Source organism: Diadema antillarum, unplaced genomic scaffold (genome assembly GCF_040938485.1).
Source record: "Diadema antillarum isolate AM-2024a unplaced genomic scaffold, OU_Dant_1.0 seq00000345_RagTag, whole genome shotgun sequence".
Classification (NCBI taxonomy): Eukaryota; Metazoa; Echinodermata; class Echinoidea; order Diadematoida; family Diadematidae; genus Diadema; species Diadema antillarum.
The window spans coordinates 650,324-666,251 of NW_027271356.1; the positions used below are offsets into that span (position 1 = coordinate 650,324).

The 15,928-nt window shown below is 39.5% G+C and overlaps 1 protein-coding gene across 1 annotated transcript; it reads left to right on the top strand.

Annotated features, from left to right (window-relative positions):
* The first annotated feature begins 410 nt into the window (after positions 1-410).
* On the top strand, positions 411-15,597 carry LOC139730947 (general transcription factor IIE subunit 2-like). The gene is made up of 8 exons (XM_071641829.1): positions 411-518; positions 6,650-6,815; positions 7,531-7,622; positions 9,406-9,513; positions 10,306-10,488; positions 12,843-12,936; positions 13,610-13,725; positions 14,329-15,597. The coding sequence occupies exons 1-8, from the start codon at positions 513-515 to the stop codon at positions 14,434-14,436; spliced, it is 873 nt and encodes a 290-aa protein (XP_071497930.1). The 5' UTR covers positions 411-512; the 3' UTR covers positions 14,437-15,597.
* Positions 15,598-15,928: the final 331 nt, after the last annotated feature.

Sequence of the window (15,928 nt, forward strand, 5' to 3'; positions counted from 1 at the left end):
TCTAAAGCTCCCTATTAAAAAAAATGGGGGGGGGGACCTAATACAATTAATGTTCTAGTACAGTACTGCATATCAGGTCCCATTGCATAAAACTTTTTTCGGAACCTTAGTAAATTCAGGTTGGGATTTGCCCAACCTGAATTTTTTAAGGTTGCTAATCTAAGAATGTAAAATCCGTTGCATAAAAACTCTGGTTGGGAGCTTCCAACCGGAATTTTGTGATTTCAACCGGAAAAAAATCCGGTTGGAGTTTTATGCAACGGGCAGTGGTCGCCGCAGTGTTATGGGGACTCGCGCTACCGCCGATGAGGGCGCAAATCGGGGGAAATGGGGGAAAACGAAATATCCTTGATCACTCGTATCAACTCTGTACTCTGCGATATCCGTGCTGCTGTGGTGAATGCTAAATTTATAGAGCTGGGGGCACGAAGATCCTGTGGTTCTTTGACGGCGTCAGTGAGGCGGACATCCTCGATCTTTCGAGCAAAGTTTCAGTAGACAAGCAGACTATTATGGAGGTAAGCTATTCTTCAGTTTTTATAATGCGAGTAATGGGGTCGAGTCATAAACATAATACATTACAAGCGCAGTGCTCTTAGTAATGTTAGTGCAGTGGCAATGGCAATGCAGTGTGATTATGATTGTGTGCAGTGTTGTCTGTCTGTGCAGTGTAGTGTTCCTCCGGCCCGCGGGCGCGGCCCTTAGCCCGCTGGCAGACTAGGGGTGGTATTCTGTAAGCGCGATCCTTATTTCGATCCTAGGAGCGCGCGTAGGACAGAAAATAGGATACCCTTAGGACAGGCAAAATCGGTATTCTGTAAGCCTGTCCTAAGCCTATCCTAGGACAGTCATTTATGAATAATGAATATTAATGAGGAAAGACAGGACACGCCCGGCGCAGTATCTATAAGCCAATCATCTGGCTAATTTTACGCAATGCGCGCCCAAGATCTACATTGCTCAAACATGCGCTTCACGCAGCTCTTACTGTGCGAGGAGTTAAAATGTATTGTCAGTCTAATTTTACAGTTAAGAATACAATTTTGATTATCAAAGCTTTAGCACGCACTTAGCCCACCATAATAGATGTGACCTTACGAGTTCCATTAATTAGCATTTAAAGTTTTTGCAGAAATTAGCTCAAATTTTGAACTTTTGGAGGATGTTGGGGTAAACTGGGATATCATCACTGCATGCCAAACTTCGCCCTTAATTCAAAGTTATTATAAAATATATAAGATTTTCTTAAATAAATATAAATAATAATAATGATAATAATAGATGCACTCACAGACACACACACACATGCGCTCACATTATTCTATAAATATGATCGATATGCTTGTAATAATAATGTCTTGCTTATAGTTAGGACCTACTGTTTGTCCCACTTAAACCAAACCAATGTTCCACTTCTCCCAGGAAAAAAAAAAAACAATGATAACACAAATATGAGACTTATACGAATAAAGCGTAGCAACCCGTTATATGGCTAGCATCAAAAGTCTTTTGGTCCGATACACGTGTGCCCGGCCATTCTAGATATTAGAAAGTTATTCGAGAAACTTCATCAAATCACAATTTTTGTCCCTCTTAATTCACCCCGCTAGCTCTTCCCTATCTTTATGGTAGTATAGACTAACATGCAGGGCAATGATAACAGAATAAATAAACAGAATAAATAAAGGAGATTACTGATAGATTAAACAAAGATATAAACATGGAGCTACTATAGCTCCATGATATCCTTGTATACGGGTGCTGTTCGCTATTCCGAAGGTTCGTTAATCCGAAACACACAAATTCTCCATACCTAGAGGTTCGTTAATCCGAAAATGAAAAAGGGTTCGTTAATCCGAATATTTGTGGCGTTATTTCGAAGGTTCGTTATTCTGAAGATTTGTTAATTCGAAAATGAAATTTGGAATAACGAACCTTCGGAATAACGAATCTTCGGACTGGAGCATTCGGAATAACGAACCTTCGGAATAACGAGCTGTAACCGTATAAACACGTAAGTTCACTACATTTTGGAAAAAAAAAATGTTAATCCATGCACATGGACTGTTAGGTCACCGGGTTGCGTCACACACTATACGTACGTCTTAACAATAATGTGAGCGTATGGATCGTTGCGTTACTAATACTTTACATGGCCGGCGGAACACAAAGAAATACATAAGGTGTCATCACTTTGGGCCCCCACAATTTTTTTTAACCCGGAAGTACGTAAGTGGCACTAAATAGAAATAGATAGAGATCTTGAAGTGTGCGGAGCGCGGTAAGGTTATGTTTTTCCAATGTAGACTTTTTTTTTTATTCGCTTGTCAGCTGAAGAAACCCAGAAATGGAAAGGGTGAGAGGAGCTGAGGACCTTTTTTTATTTTTTTTTCTTGTTAGCTCATGAAACCCGGAAGTAGGCCCCCACGCTTTTAAAAACGTTCAGTCGGCCCTGCTTTATTCTTCACGCGACCTAGAAGCACACTGCGTACGTTTCTTTTTCTTTGGTTACTAGATCTTCATAGCAACGACTTCGAGGGTCACGTAATGTGGGCGGCGAAGGTAGGCTACTTGCACCGCGTCCGCATGACGTTCGGGCAGACGTTGAGCATAATAATAATGATAACAACAATAATGACAATAATGATAATAATAATAATAGTAATAATAATAATAATAACAATAATAATGATAATAATAATAACAATGATAATATTAATAATGATAATAATTATTATCATTATTACAATATTAATTATAATTATAATAATAGCTTTTGTTGTTATTGTGTACATAATGTACTTTTTATTTATTTTGTGCCGAATAAAATGAAGTGTGAATTGAATTGAAAATGGCGAACAACAAACAAATAAACACATACCAGCTAGATAAAGAATACAACTGTTTCGAACTTAATAGACTGCAGTTTTAGAATCCTCAGTATGAAAGGGACAGATAACTCTGTTATACGATTCATGTATCTATTTTCTTGTTCATGAACATACAAAATAAGAGACAGTGGGTCGTCAGTAGGCCTATATACGCAATAGCCCGGCATAATCACCAGAGAAAGATTGCCTAGAGGCTATCCTTATTTTTGCTCCTAAACTTGATCCTACTTGTGCTTACAGAATACCACTTATCTTAAGATCTCATTAACATCTAATTACATCTAATTAACATATCAAGTTACGCCCCTATCCTAAACTGGGAGAGAAATAAGGATCCCTGACGTCACTATCCTATTTCTCCTCCTACGCGCGGTGTTACAGAATACCAATCGCGTATTTAGGAGCGAGAGCTGTCCTAGGATCCTTACAGAATACCACCCCAGACGTTCCGGCTGGGACCCATCCAGTACCCACGCTGCCCGGCCTACTGGCTTGGGGCCTCGGGCCGAGTAAACAGGGCTTTGCTTTGCATTCATAGCCGCGTATGCACGTAGGTTTTTCATGTAGATGTCGGTGAATGTCACAGTATGCTGCATGTGTAAAGACGGCGATATGAATGATAATTCATTGATCAAGGCAAGGCCAGTGAGGGCTGCAGGGGCAGGGCACTCTACTCTGTTGTATTAACTTTAGCCTTAACGTTAGTTGTATGACATGTAGCCCCGGAGACCCGCCGCTCTGTACATTGTACGTTGGGGCTGCTGGTCGCAGTTATATGACATGCAGCTGCAGTACGTCTGCAGATTATGGTATTTACTGTACAGTATGGTAATTGCGAACACACATATCTCCGCATAATTTCAATATGTGCAGGACTAGTTAATCATAGCCTGACAGTGACTAGACTTGTGACAGAGCATTTGCCATTGTATGGGCTGAAATCGCAAAAATATGACACATATAAGTATAATGTAGACACTAGAAACACCAAGAAATTCACATTTTACCTCATGTTTAGAAGAAGATGTTGATTTATCACAAGATTTTATGACGTAAATTGTTTGAAATGATTATGTTGGACCTTTTGGTAAACAATACAAAATTTGAGCCTTATTTGCCAATTTTCTCTTCATCGTCCGCTCAGTACAAATGTGTTTGTTGAATCTTGGATGTCATGATAAGGAATTGCGATTCTGGTGCATGAATAAGATGTAAAAAGACATCAATAATTTGATTATGAAAATCGTGTCCGGAATTAAAATGCGATTTTGCACTGCGCTTAAAAAGTTAAAGATAAATTTTTGTAAATGGGTTGACATGAAGTCTATTTTTTAAAAATTAGAGCAAACAATTCACATGGTTTTGCAAAATTTGTAATTTTCAGGACTTTTTGAATAACCAGTGTTATTCTTGCTTGAAATTTCATCCTCTGAGTAGACCTACGGACTTCACAGCCACCAAATAAAAGTGTGCGGCGATACGATCCACTCTCCTACTACTACTACTGTGGAAGTGGGAGCACCCTGAGTAAACAACCTGCAACCCTGCGGCTTACTCGTGAAATAGGCCCCACCACAACTGCCTGTCTGTACTAATACTACAGTGGCTTTCCTGTTATACTCGTGAATAAGCCAGTTCGGAGATAGCTCATGTGCACATGGGTACAAATGACCTTTCGTTTCTCTCAGTTGGTTAGGCACTTCACTCAATTCAAAGTGACATAATCTAGCAGCTTGCCCAACATAGCAATTTATGGAACTTGTATTCTAACAAAGTTCTTTAGAATAAACCTGTGTAGATGAAGTGACCAGAATGGTTTCTAGTCAATCAACACTTTGGGAAGCATCGATTTCATTGTGCTGTTTTGAATACATTAACAAACTTTTTCTGTTAACCCTGCCAAATAGCAGGCTTGCTGTCAGTTGGATGTACTGGCAGGCACCATTTATAAGGATTCCATGAATTATCATAGCATTACAGATGCTTATTTAAAATCTAAGTGAAATTAAAAACCAACCTGTCTCTCGGTACAAATGACCTTTTTCTACTCGTGCTCAAACTGGAACCCCGAACTGGCTTATTCAGCCCCTCTGAGTGACATTTAGCGGTACATAAGCACAGTGGTGGGGCTTTCTTCCACAGTATAGTACTTGTGAATGCGACCCCACCAAACGGCATATACGCATGAATAATACAGTGGTGGGGCAGATTTCCGCATCATAGCATCTTTCATCTTTCCTTCTTTAATTTTTCCAGAGCTCTTCTTTCTTTTCTTTCCCCCTTTTATTATTGGAAGGACTTCCTAATGTCCCTCGACTAATTTAACCATAAATTCAACCCTACTAAACCTAACCCTAACCCTAAACTAACCTTACTTGCCAACACATGGATGCATGCGCACTGTGGTAGGGCCGATATCAAGATTTTCCAGTCTGCTTTCTTTGACTCTGTATAATGAGAACAAAATCATGAATTCAGGAACCTCTAAAAGTGCCCTATATCACCAGCAGTAGGCTGGTATATCTACTACTAGTAGTTATTTACTGCATCTATGATTCTTTTTAAAAAAAATCTAACTTCTATACCTGATGTGGAATTTTCCCATTTCTACTGCTTGCAGACCGTCCTCATCTAGCCTTTTGTCAAGGCCCTCCGACTGTATGGTAAAGAGAGCCCTGCCGAGTGGGGTTCCACGAGGGCCTTTTGAGATCTGCTTAGCATCCTTTCGTTAGCCCTTTGAATTACCTACTTTTGCTCCCGATTTCGGGAGCAAAGATCGACCAATCTGCGTGTCTGTCTGCTCGAGCCTGATTTGCATACAGCGAATGCATGCCACAGACCGCCACTGGTGGTCAGTGATGCATGCAAACAGGCCGGACAATGCAGAGACGAAGGATATGGGGAGTGCGCAGTTATTTTGATCAACGGGAACCTGTTAATAATGACTATTCAGTAGGGTTCATGTGTCATCGCGCGCCTGTTACAGCGAGAGGGCCGTGACAAAAGGCTAGTCCTCATCATGCTCATGGTCTTGAAAAGACATTTTTCTTTGTGTTCATCTCCTTTCTGCCATTCATTTTCAGTAAATTGTTAGTGTGCTACGCTTCATAGATATCTATAATTGTTCATATTAGTAGTATGGGATGACGTATGGTGGGAGACATTCCACCAATATACATTATACATCTAGATACGATGTACTGTGTATGTAAACAATGAATGCCTAACGCAGGCGCACAGTATCCAGATCCTTCAAGTTCATCAGTTGTCATAAGCTTTCGCTTGACCAAATCAAGAAAATCATCAATTTTGATGAAAAGGGAATTTTGGAATACCCAGATTTAACAAGCCTTGAGATATTAATGATTGAACTACATTTGTACGTATTCAAATTGTAAAAAAATCCAGTTTTAAAGTTAAATTTTACAGCTATATGTCCCATACCACCAAGTAAGAGACACAAAATCCTAATATACGCAGCCCAAATGCTTTGCGTTTAGGCTGGTCGCAGTTTGGGCTGCATGAACTAAAGCAGTGTATGCATGTAGATGTTTCAACATATTTCTACAAGCTCATATAGCATTTTTATATGCCGTGAGATGATGAGATCACTTCAGAGTCACATTTGCTCGCAAATAAGCAGTCGTATCACCCATGCCATGCCTAAACATGATTATGCACTTTCCTCAGTGGGGATCTGTAGGCCTATAGGCTATAGCTTACTGAGATTATGAAATTTTCCTTTATTTTGATGGTAGCTCTCCAAGAAGATGGATCCAGCACTGATGAGAGAGAGGGAGGCGTTCATGAGAAGGGCAATTGCTCAGCCTACCATTGAGAAGAAAAGACCCACTAATAAGGCATCCAGCTCATCTGAACCACCCAAGAAAAAGAGTAAACCTCAGCTGAGCTTTTCAAGCCAAGGTAGATCTAATCTGTATTTGAAGTTGTCCTTGTTTTTCAGCAGCCCTTTGAGTTATGACACACATACAAACAAGAACCAATACAAGCAAGGGCTTTGCATGCATAGATGTAAATGAAAGGGAGTGCTGTGTGTATGTAACAATGGTAACATGTTTAGGGGTCAGCAGTGCATGCTAAAGGTACTGTATCATGATATAGCAAGTGAACGACACATTTAGCTTGTAATACAATCATTGTTCACATATAGGCAGAGACAATCATTATGGAAGCTTACTTTACTTTATTCCAATATTACACATCATACTTCAGGTTGGAGATCCATAGTCTATGTCAGTAGTCCAGCATCTCAAAGCTGATGTCTTTTAGTATATTTCTGTGGACTGAATAACATCAGAGTGTGTAAGTTGGAAGCGTACTAATATCTCCTTTTTTCAGTTACTTTTAGGCACCATTGTCTTATTGGAAACTCTAGGCAATGTTTGAGTTTTTAGTTGGTATTGAATTTTATGAAGGTAAAAATGCAATTCTTGACAATTCATCAAACATCAGTAAACAGAAATTAACTTCAACTCTTTGGACAAAAACAAAACAAAAAGATGTATATATACATAATACAGGAATATATGAGTCCTGACATTCACCACGCTTCAGTCACCCCGGCCTCTCTATATCTTTCTGTGCTTTATATCTTTATCTCCATGTTGAACAAACACAGGCACAAGCTTGAACAGCACCAACTATAGATTCCAGTCTGGGAGCTCCAAGTACCGCTTTGGCGTGCTAGCCAAGATTGTCAATTTTATGAAGGTAAGCACCGATTCTTTACCAGTTTATGAAACATAAAAAATGGCCAGACTAGTCTTTATTTTCTTAAGAATGCAGGTTTGATTACCATATAGACACAGACTTTTTCTACAGCTATTGCATACATTCATTTATATAGATTATGTAAGAGGGTAAGTTTTCTTTCACATAATGCTAATGATGTTTGAGTAGTTAGCAGCAGAGAATGTGTGACAACACGTATGGGAAGGAAGAGCAAACAATATTTCAATGTTATAACCTAATTGATGTCATGTGTTATAGTAGTGATGTGTCTAGTGCTTCCATGTGTCATGCATTAGCCTCCCATTGTGACCACAGACTTGTACATTTTGGCCATAGACCTCAAAAGTGTATGGGAGTTCAGAGAGTCCTCAGTAATTTTTGTCCCCGCCGAACGAGTTCGAGCAGGGGACTATGAAACGGGCTCCGTACGTGTGTGTGTCCGTGTGTCCGTCCGTCCGTGTGTCCGTCCGTCCGTCCGTGTGTCCGTGTGTCTGTCCGTGTGTGATCAAAATCTTCAATTTGCTACTTCTCTGTCATTTATGAGCCAATTTTGATTCTGTTTGCTTTATATGATAGCACTACATGGGAGCTTTGAAACTTCTACACAGAATTTCAGTCGTGACCTTTGACCTTGACCTTTGACCTATATTGTACATTTTGCTACAAAATGCTACTCCTTCGCCATTTCTAACCCGATTTCGATTCCGTTTGCTTTATGTGATGGCACTAGGTGAGGGCTTCAAAACTTCTACACAGAATTTTGACCTTTGACTTCTTTGACCTTTGACCTTGATTTTTTGACCTATATTGTACATTTTGCTACAAAATGCTACTCCTTCGCCATTTCTAACCCGATTTCGATTCCGTTTGCTTTATGTGATGGCACTAGGTGAGGGCTTCAAAAGTTCTACACAGAATTTTGACCTTTGACTTCTTTGACCTTTGACCTTGATTTTTGACCTATATTGTACATTTTGCTACGAAATGCTACTCCTTCGCCATTTTTAACGCGATTTCGATTCCGTTTGCTTTATATGATGGCACTAGTTGAGGGCTTCAAAACTTCTACACAGAATTTTGACCTTTGACTTCTTTGACCTTTGACCTTGATTTTTGACCTATATTGTGCATTTTGCTACAGAATGCTACTCCTTCGCCATTTCTAACCCGATTTCGATTCCGTTTGCTTTATGTGATAGCACTAGGTGAGGGCTTCAAAACTTCTACACAGAATTTTGACCTTTGTCTTCTTTGACCTTTGACCTTGATTTTTGACCTATATTGTACATTGGCTACAAAATGCTACTCCTTCGCCATTTCTAACCCAATTTCGATTCCATTTGCTTTATGTGATGGCACTAGGTGAGGGCTTCAAAACTTCTACACAGAATTTTGACCTTTGACTTCTTTGACCTTTGACCTTGATTTTTTACCTATATTGCACATTTTGTTACAAAATGCTACTTCCGGCGGGGACATATGTTACGCACCGCGTAATTTCTACTTTTCCTTGTTTTTTTTTTTTGTTTTTTTTTTTTTTTTGTCACAATTTAATCTTTTGCAATCAGAAAGAAACTCTGTAAAGGGGCTGGCAACAAAATGGACAGCATGACTTGGAATTGAAATGATACAGACCTGATGTGTGTTCACCACCAAATGAAACATCCTGTAGAGGAGTTTACCTACTAGTGTACCGTAATAGTGAAAAATAAGATGCAACTTATGTAGAAGTGTGACCCAGATTATTTTTCTGACCACACAGGCCAGGCATCAGCAAGGTGACTCGTATCCACTGACCATTGATGAAATCATGGATGAGACAAATCAGCTGGACATTGGCCAAACAATCAAGACCTGGCTAGTCAATGAGGTGAGTTTCTGTGGCCATTCCAGAAGCAGCCTTCCTTCACTTAAAATTGCTCATATGGTATTCCAGCTATTAGATGTCATGAAAATGCTTTATTTCCTAGCTTTTTTTTTTCCGGAGGCAATATGCAGGCATTAGTGCATGCAAACTTATGAATCATAATGTAAGAAATTTCAGAAAAAGAGATGTGATGAAAAATGTGAGGAAAATGCAGGAGGTTTTGTTTCACTAATTCAAGACCATTGTATTTTGTTCGCATACCATTGCTGGGCACCTGGACCCGGGAGAAAAGGTGAGGGAATTAAAAGATTAGAGCAAGAGGATGATCTACAATATGTACATGTCCTGGATTTAGATTGTTTATTCAGGGAGGTGGGACCACCTCCCTGGTTTATTTGAATTGTGTAGAAACATACCCATAAAACATGGCACCATAATTTTGAATAGAGTCAGAGTATTTTTATTTATTTATTGTGGACAATGAATTATTTTCTTCTCTTTTGATTAATTTACATATTGTTTTTGTGTACAATCCAAACCAGTGCAGAACACATCAATTGACAGTTTCCTGGATTGTGCCAATCCAATGAGTATGGCTCTAGCACTGTTGGCCAAGAGTGTGATTCAAGTTTTGTGGTAAATATGAAACATATAAGCATGGTCACGACATTATAGAGACCTCTTCCCATACCACGACCCCATGCCATAACTCCAGTGAAAGATGGTCTTTGCTCATTTTAGCTCAGACATAGTGACTCTTTTTTTAAAATGTTTTATGTTCATGTCACAATGCAGGCCCTGCCAAACAACCCTAAGATCAAATTTGAGGATGGCAAGTATGTCTTCCAGCCAGCTTACAACTTGAAGAGCAGAAAGGACCTGCATCGCCTTCTCAACAAGCGAGACCAGCAGGGTCTGGGGGGAATCATGATGGATGACGTCATGGAAAGCTTACCGCATGCTCAGGTTGGCCTCAAGGTGAGACACCTACATCTACCTACATCAAATGGTCTATGTAAATACTGGTCGGTGATCAGTCATGATGCAGTCATGTGACTAATGCAGTGAGGACTGAAATAGTTATATTGTCTCCAGGGGCATCATATCAGGAAATGTAGTCCCAGACTTTGACTCACTGCCACCAGGGGTCAGTTTCATAAAGTCATCACATAAAAGTCTAAACATAAATCTCAAAATAGCTAAAGTCGCTCATATGTAGCTATGAGAGACTTCCAAAGAGAAGTATAATCCATTTCATGAAGTCTCTCCAAGTCCGTCCTAATAGAGATCAAGTCTCTCATAAGACTTTCATAAAACAGACCCCAGGGCTAGAATGAAATGATGTGTGATTATGTCGACCATATACTGTTAACATTCACATTATCATGCTCTGCTGGATAAGATGAATTTCACTTGTTTGTCTCGCCCACCGGAGGTGAAGGCGAGACTAAGGGATCCAAATGGCGTCCGTCCGTCACAAATGTTAAAGTTTACCTGCAAGACTCTCTTTTGATGCATAACTTGGCAACTGTTACAGCAATGGCAGCCACACTTGGGTGATAGAAGCACTAGGGGTATCTTCATGTTATGGTGTTGTCAGAGGTCATGTGATGATGTCAAAGGGCATTTGAGGTCATATATTAAAGAGTATGTGCAAGACTCTCTTTTCTATGTTAAAGTTTACCTGCAAGACTCTCTTTTGACAAATAACTTCACATAAGTTGCTTGGATTACAACCTTACTTGGGTCATAGAATCACTGGGGGTACCTTCATGTTATGGTGCCGTTGGAGGTCACAGGATAAGGTCAAAGGTCTAATTTGAGGTCATACGTTAAAGTTTACTTGCAAGACTCTCTTATCACACGTAACTCGACACATGTTGCTACAATGGCAATCAAACTTGGGTGATGGATGCACTGGGGGTACCTTCATGTTATGGTGCCGTAAGAGGTCACATGATAAGGTCAAAGGTCGTATGAGGTCATACGTTCTAGTTTACTTGCAGGACTCTCTTATCACACGTAACTCAGCACATGTTGCTACAATGGCAATCAAACTTGGGTGATGGATGCACTTGGAATACATCTATGTTATGGTGCCATTGGAGCTCACATGATAAGGTCAAAGGTTATTGCAGGTCAATGTTAAAGTTTACCTGCAAGACTCCCCTATGATAGATAACTTTGCAACCATCGCTCCCTTTTCAACCAAACTTGGGTTGTAGATGCACTTGGGGGACCTGCATATTATGTTGCCATCAGGGGTGACATGGTAAGGTCAAAGGTCATTTGAGGTCATATATTAAAGCTTAAAGGTCACAGACAGGGGTCAACAAACTTTTAGGGCCCAATGTTAAGTTTTTATGGCACGTTTTGTGTATGGCTCATAACTTTTGATCCCTTTGTCCGTTTGTGACCAAACTTAGATGGTAGATGTCCCTTGGGGAGGTGAAGGTCATCACAAGGTCAAAGGTCACAGACAGGGTCAACAAACTTTTAGGGCCCAATGTTAAGTTTTTAGGGTGCGTTTCGATTGTGGCTCATAACTTTTGATCCCTATGTCCGTTTGTGACCAAACTTGGACGGTAGATGTCCCTTGGGGAATTAAAGGTCATCACAAGGTCAAAGGTCACAGAAAGGGGTCAACAAATCTTTAGGGCCCATTGTTAAGTTTTTATGGCGCGTTTCAATTATGGCTCATAACTTTTGATCCCTTTGTCCGTTTGTGACCAAACTTGGATGGTAAATGTCCCTTGGGGAGTTGAAGGTCACCACAAGGTGAAAGATCATAGGTCAGTGAACTTCTTGGAGTTAGAAAAATATTAATTTCTTGTACGCAAATGGGCGAGACACAATTTGGCACTTGCCTTGTTTTTATTCTGTGGTGAGCTTGAGAGAAATTGAGAATGTATCTCAGCACACTAAAGTCAGCAGCAAATAGTAATTTTCAAAAGCCGTGAAGGTAATTCGAACCATAATTACCTCGTGAATGACTAGAGAGAAAGTTTTACAAATGTCTTGAAAGTCATGGTTGAAGCTTTAGTTACAAATATCCTTTGAAATAAGAAAAAAAAAAGAATGTGGGTAAAGAAAATTGGAAGTATGTTTAAAAAATATATATTTCATTATTTGTTTGTTTTTGTTTGATGTATGGCAAAAGATGATTTGTAGATATTTCCAATGACTTTCTGTTCTTGTTTTAAATAGGAAAAGAGAAGAGAAAAAATGGGGCCCTATAAAGAAATAATTTGCTCCATTCAATCACATTCTGACGGGACAAACTTGCGTGTGACTCATAAGAATTTTCTCCATTCTGTCATGTTTTATATCAGAAACTGGCAGATCACCTGATCATCCTAACACGTCCTGACAAGAAGAAGGTTGTGTATTTCAATGACAAGACATTCAAGCTACAAATTGATGAAGGTGAGAGGGAAGATTACACATGTCTGTCAGTGGATGCCGATTTCTATTGTTATATCTCCTCTGGTTTTATTATAGACTATAAAGGAACTTTAAAAGTAACTTTAAAGTAGAATTTCTTAGTCTTAGTCATCGCACGATCTGTGGAGGATGACAAAGGTGTGTGCATGTATCACATTGTTTGTCATATGAGCAAGTTCCTTTTTTTTTTTTTTTTTTAGTTGATTACCCTCAACCCATACTGTATACCTGCACTTCTCAACATGTGGCCCACAATGTTGGCCAAAAAATGAATACAAAAGTATTTGTTTTTTTTATCTAATTGTGCCTTGAAAAAAATATGAGCCAAAATAGGCCTCTGATCAAAACAGGTTTAGAAGTACAGCCTTATACCACTCTACCACTTTTTTAACCCGCTGCAGAACAAATTAGAATGCTGCCAGACACCCATGGCAACCGTTACCCATGTACTTAGCATGCATGTAGAAAGCCACATTTGTAATCCATGGAATTGTCTTGCTAGACATTCCTCTGTGTTAATGTGTGTATTAGTACCAAGTATGTGTATGTGAGTGTGTGTGTGTGTGTGTGTGTGTGTGTGTGTGTGTGTACAGAGCAGTATCTAGTGTCTTGATGCGTGCTTGCTTCTTTCCCTCTCTATTATGTGTTCACTTAGAGTTCAAGGAGCTGTGGAATAGCACACCGGTAGATTCCCTTGATGAAGAGAAGATTGAAGATTATCTGAAGAAGCAGGGTATTAACTCCATGCAGGACCATGGGCCCAAGAAATTTGTAAGTCCAGGACCTGTCCCTTCTTGAACAAATCTCTTCATCAGCTTTGTGCAGCCTCAATGTATGAAATATTTCTCTTTGTGTATTTTTCTATGTAGGTGCAGGTACACCAGTGGTATGAATTTTGATATAGAATTATAAATTGTGCCAGCTTTTGTTCAAACTTTCACACTGTGTATATAGTATCAGTGTAAAAACTATATGTTGACAGCATAGGTAAAGAAAAGAAATTGATTTACCTGATGGCAGTTTTCCTGTGTGTAATGTAAGAGCTGATGAGCCATTTTTCGACAAAGACATACCATTAGTTTGTTGGTATCAATATCAGGAGTGATATAATATGTAGAATCAGTTCCCTTCATTGCTTAGTTTTTTCTCATGCCATGTGAGATGCTCATTCACATGTGAAAGGGGGACTTAACCTCTGTCACATACTCATTTCATTTCTAATTCATGTTTTATAAAGCCTTTAGTCAGTTCATTGGCTGGAGATTTGATGATGTGGTATTTTAAAATGCTGTGGGGTTTTTTTCCCCTTGTTTGTATGCATCTCTTTTTCTGATTCTTTTATTTTTCTTTTGTTATATTTTTTACTTCAACCAGAGTGCTCCCCAGAGAAAAAAGCCCAACAGGAAGGTGCATCGTAAGTTTAAGAAACTCAACGACCACGTCCAAAACATTCTCAAGGACTACACCGATGAAAAGAAATGAGTTTCAAATTGTCTTGAGTCCGTCAAACTGTGGTGTTCTTCTCATGTTTCCTGACGACCAGTGACTCAGATGCAGAAACTACAAGTTCGACACTGCAAAGACTGACAACATTGGTGGAAATCAATTTCACCCACAAACAAAATGAGCTGTGATATCCAGGGCTGGATTTCTGGATAGTATAGGAGCTCTTCCCTTGTGGGCAGTTAATGTACTGAAATAGCTTCAGTGGAGAGTAGACGAGTCTTGCAAAACTCTCCACGGGGATGACAGTGCAGTGTCTTTTACGGGTCAGACATCCGAGATACATATGGAAACTCTCTGGATGTTGCTGAAAAACCATGGTGGAGAGAGACAGAGCTGGCCAAAGTGTAGACAACAGCAACAAAAAGAAGCAAAATAATTTGTTTCACAAGGAGGCCCTGTTGCATGAAAAGATACACTGTCGCGCAAGTCAGATAAGTCAAAATGTAAGTCAGGTATCAGCCAATCAGGAGTATTCAGAGACTATATTTGACTGTTTGACTTATGTTTGATTGCAACTTTTATGCAACATGGCCCAGGGCTGGCATCTGGACTACAGATTCTACTGTAGGAGGACTTTCTGGCTGTCAGAGAAAATTTGCATCGCAGAGTACAGTATATGCTCTCTGAAACACGAGTGTTAAATTTCTTCTGTTCCAAATGTGGCATGGACATGCTGAGTTCTTATTGCTGTGGTGGCCATCGATTTGTGCTGCCAGTATGTCCATGCAATGGTATATATTATTAAATTGCAACTGTAACAGAGATGTGGTTGCTTTTGGTTTGTTTGTTTTTTTAACCAGGACAACCATAAGTGTTTGGAAATAGTGTGCTTTCCGATCTATTTTTGGTCGCAGCAAACAAGTGTGACAATATGGACCCTGTGAATTTTTGTGTTTGTTTGTTTGTTTGTTTGGTTGGTTGGTTAGTTTTTGATAAGTTATTACATGTCACATAGTGGCACAACATCTTTGCAGCATTAAAGCAAATTCTGAATACAACTCCATAACAGAATTTGGCCAATTTCTATGTGTTCCCTTTTCAGTGAATGTAGTTTCCATAGACACCCCCATATTCATGATTCCATTGGAGTGCACTTCCCACGCCATACTCAATTTGGCGTTGACAAATAGAGTGAAAGTAGACACACAAATGGTAGACGTTTCATCAAGTCAGACATGAGATGAGAAAGTTTTAAATTTTACAAGTTTTCACAAAATGGTGATACATGCATTAGGAGTGACCACATGTGGAGGGATGTTTTTCTAATGCAGAATGATTTGTACGTGTAATCCTTGAGAAAATTGTTTTATTTGGTGGTTGTAGATTTGTTGAGAATGTCACATGATCATAAAGCACTTGGTGATCAGATGAAATAAATATCCATTCCCATTCAATGCCTGTACTTCCAATTTTCATTGCTGAGTTTGTATACTCTTGACATCTTCAGCATATTGTGCCTGATTGCTTC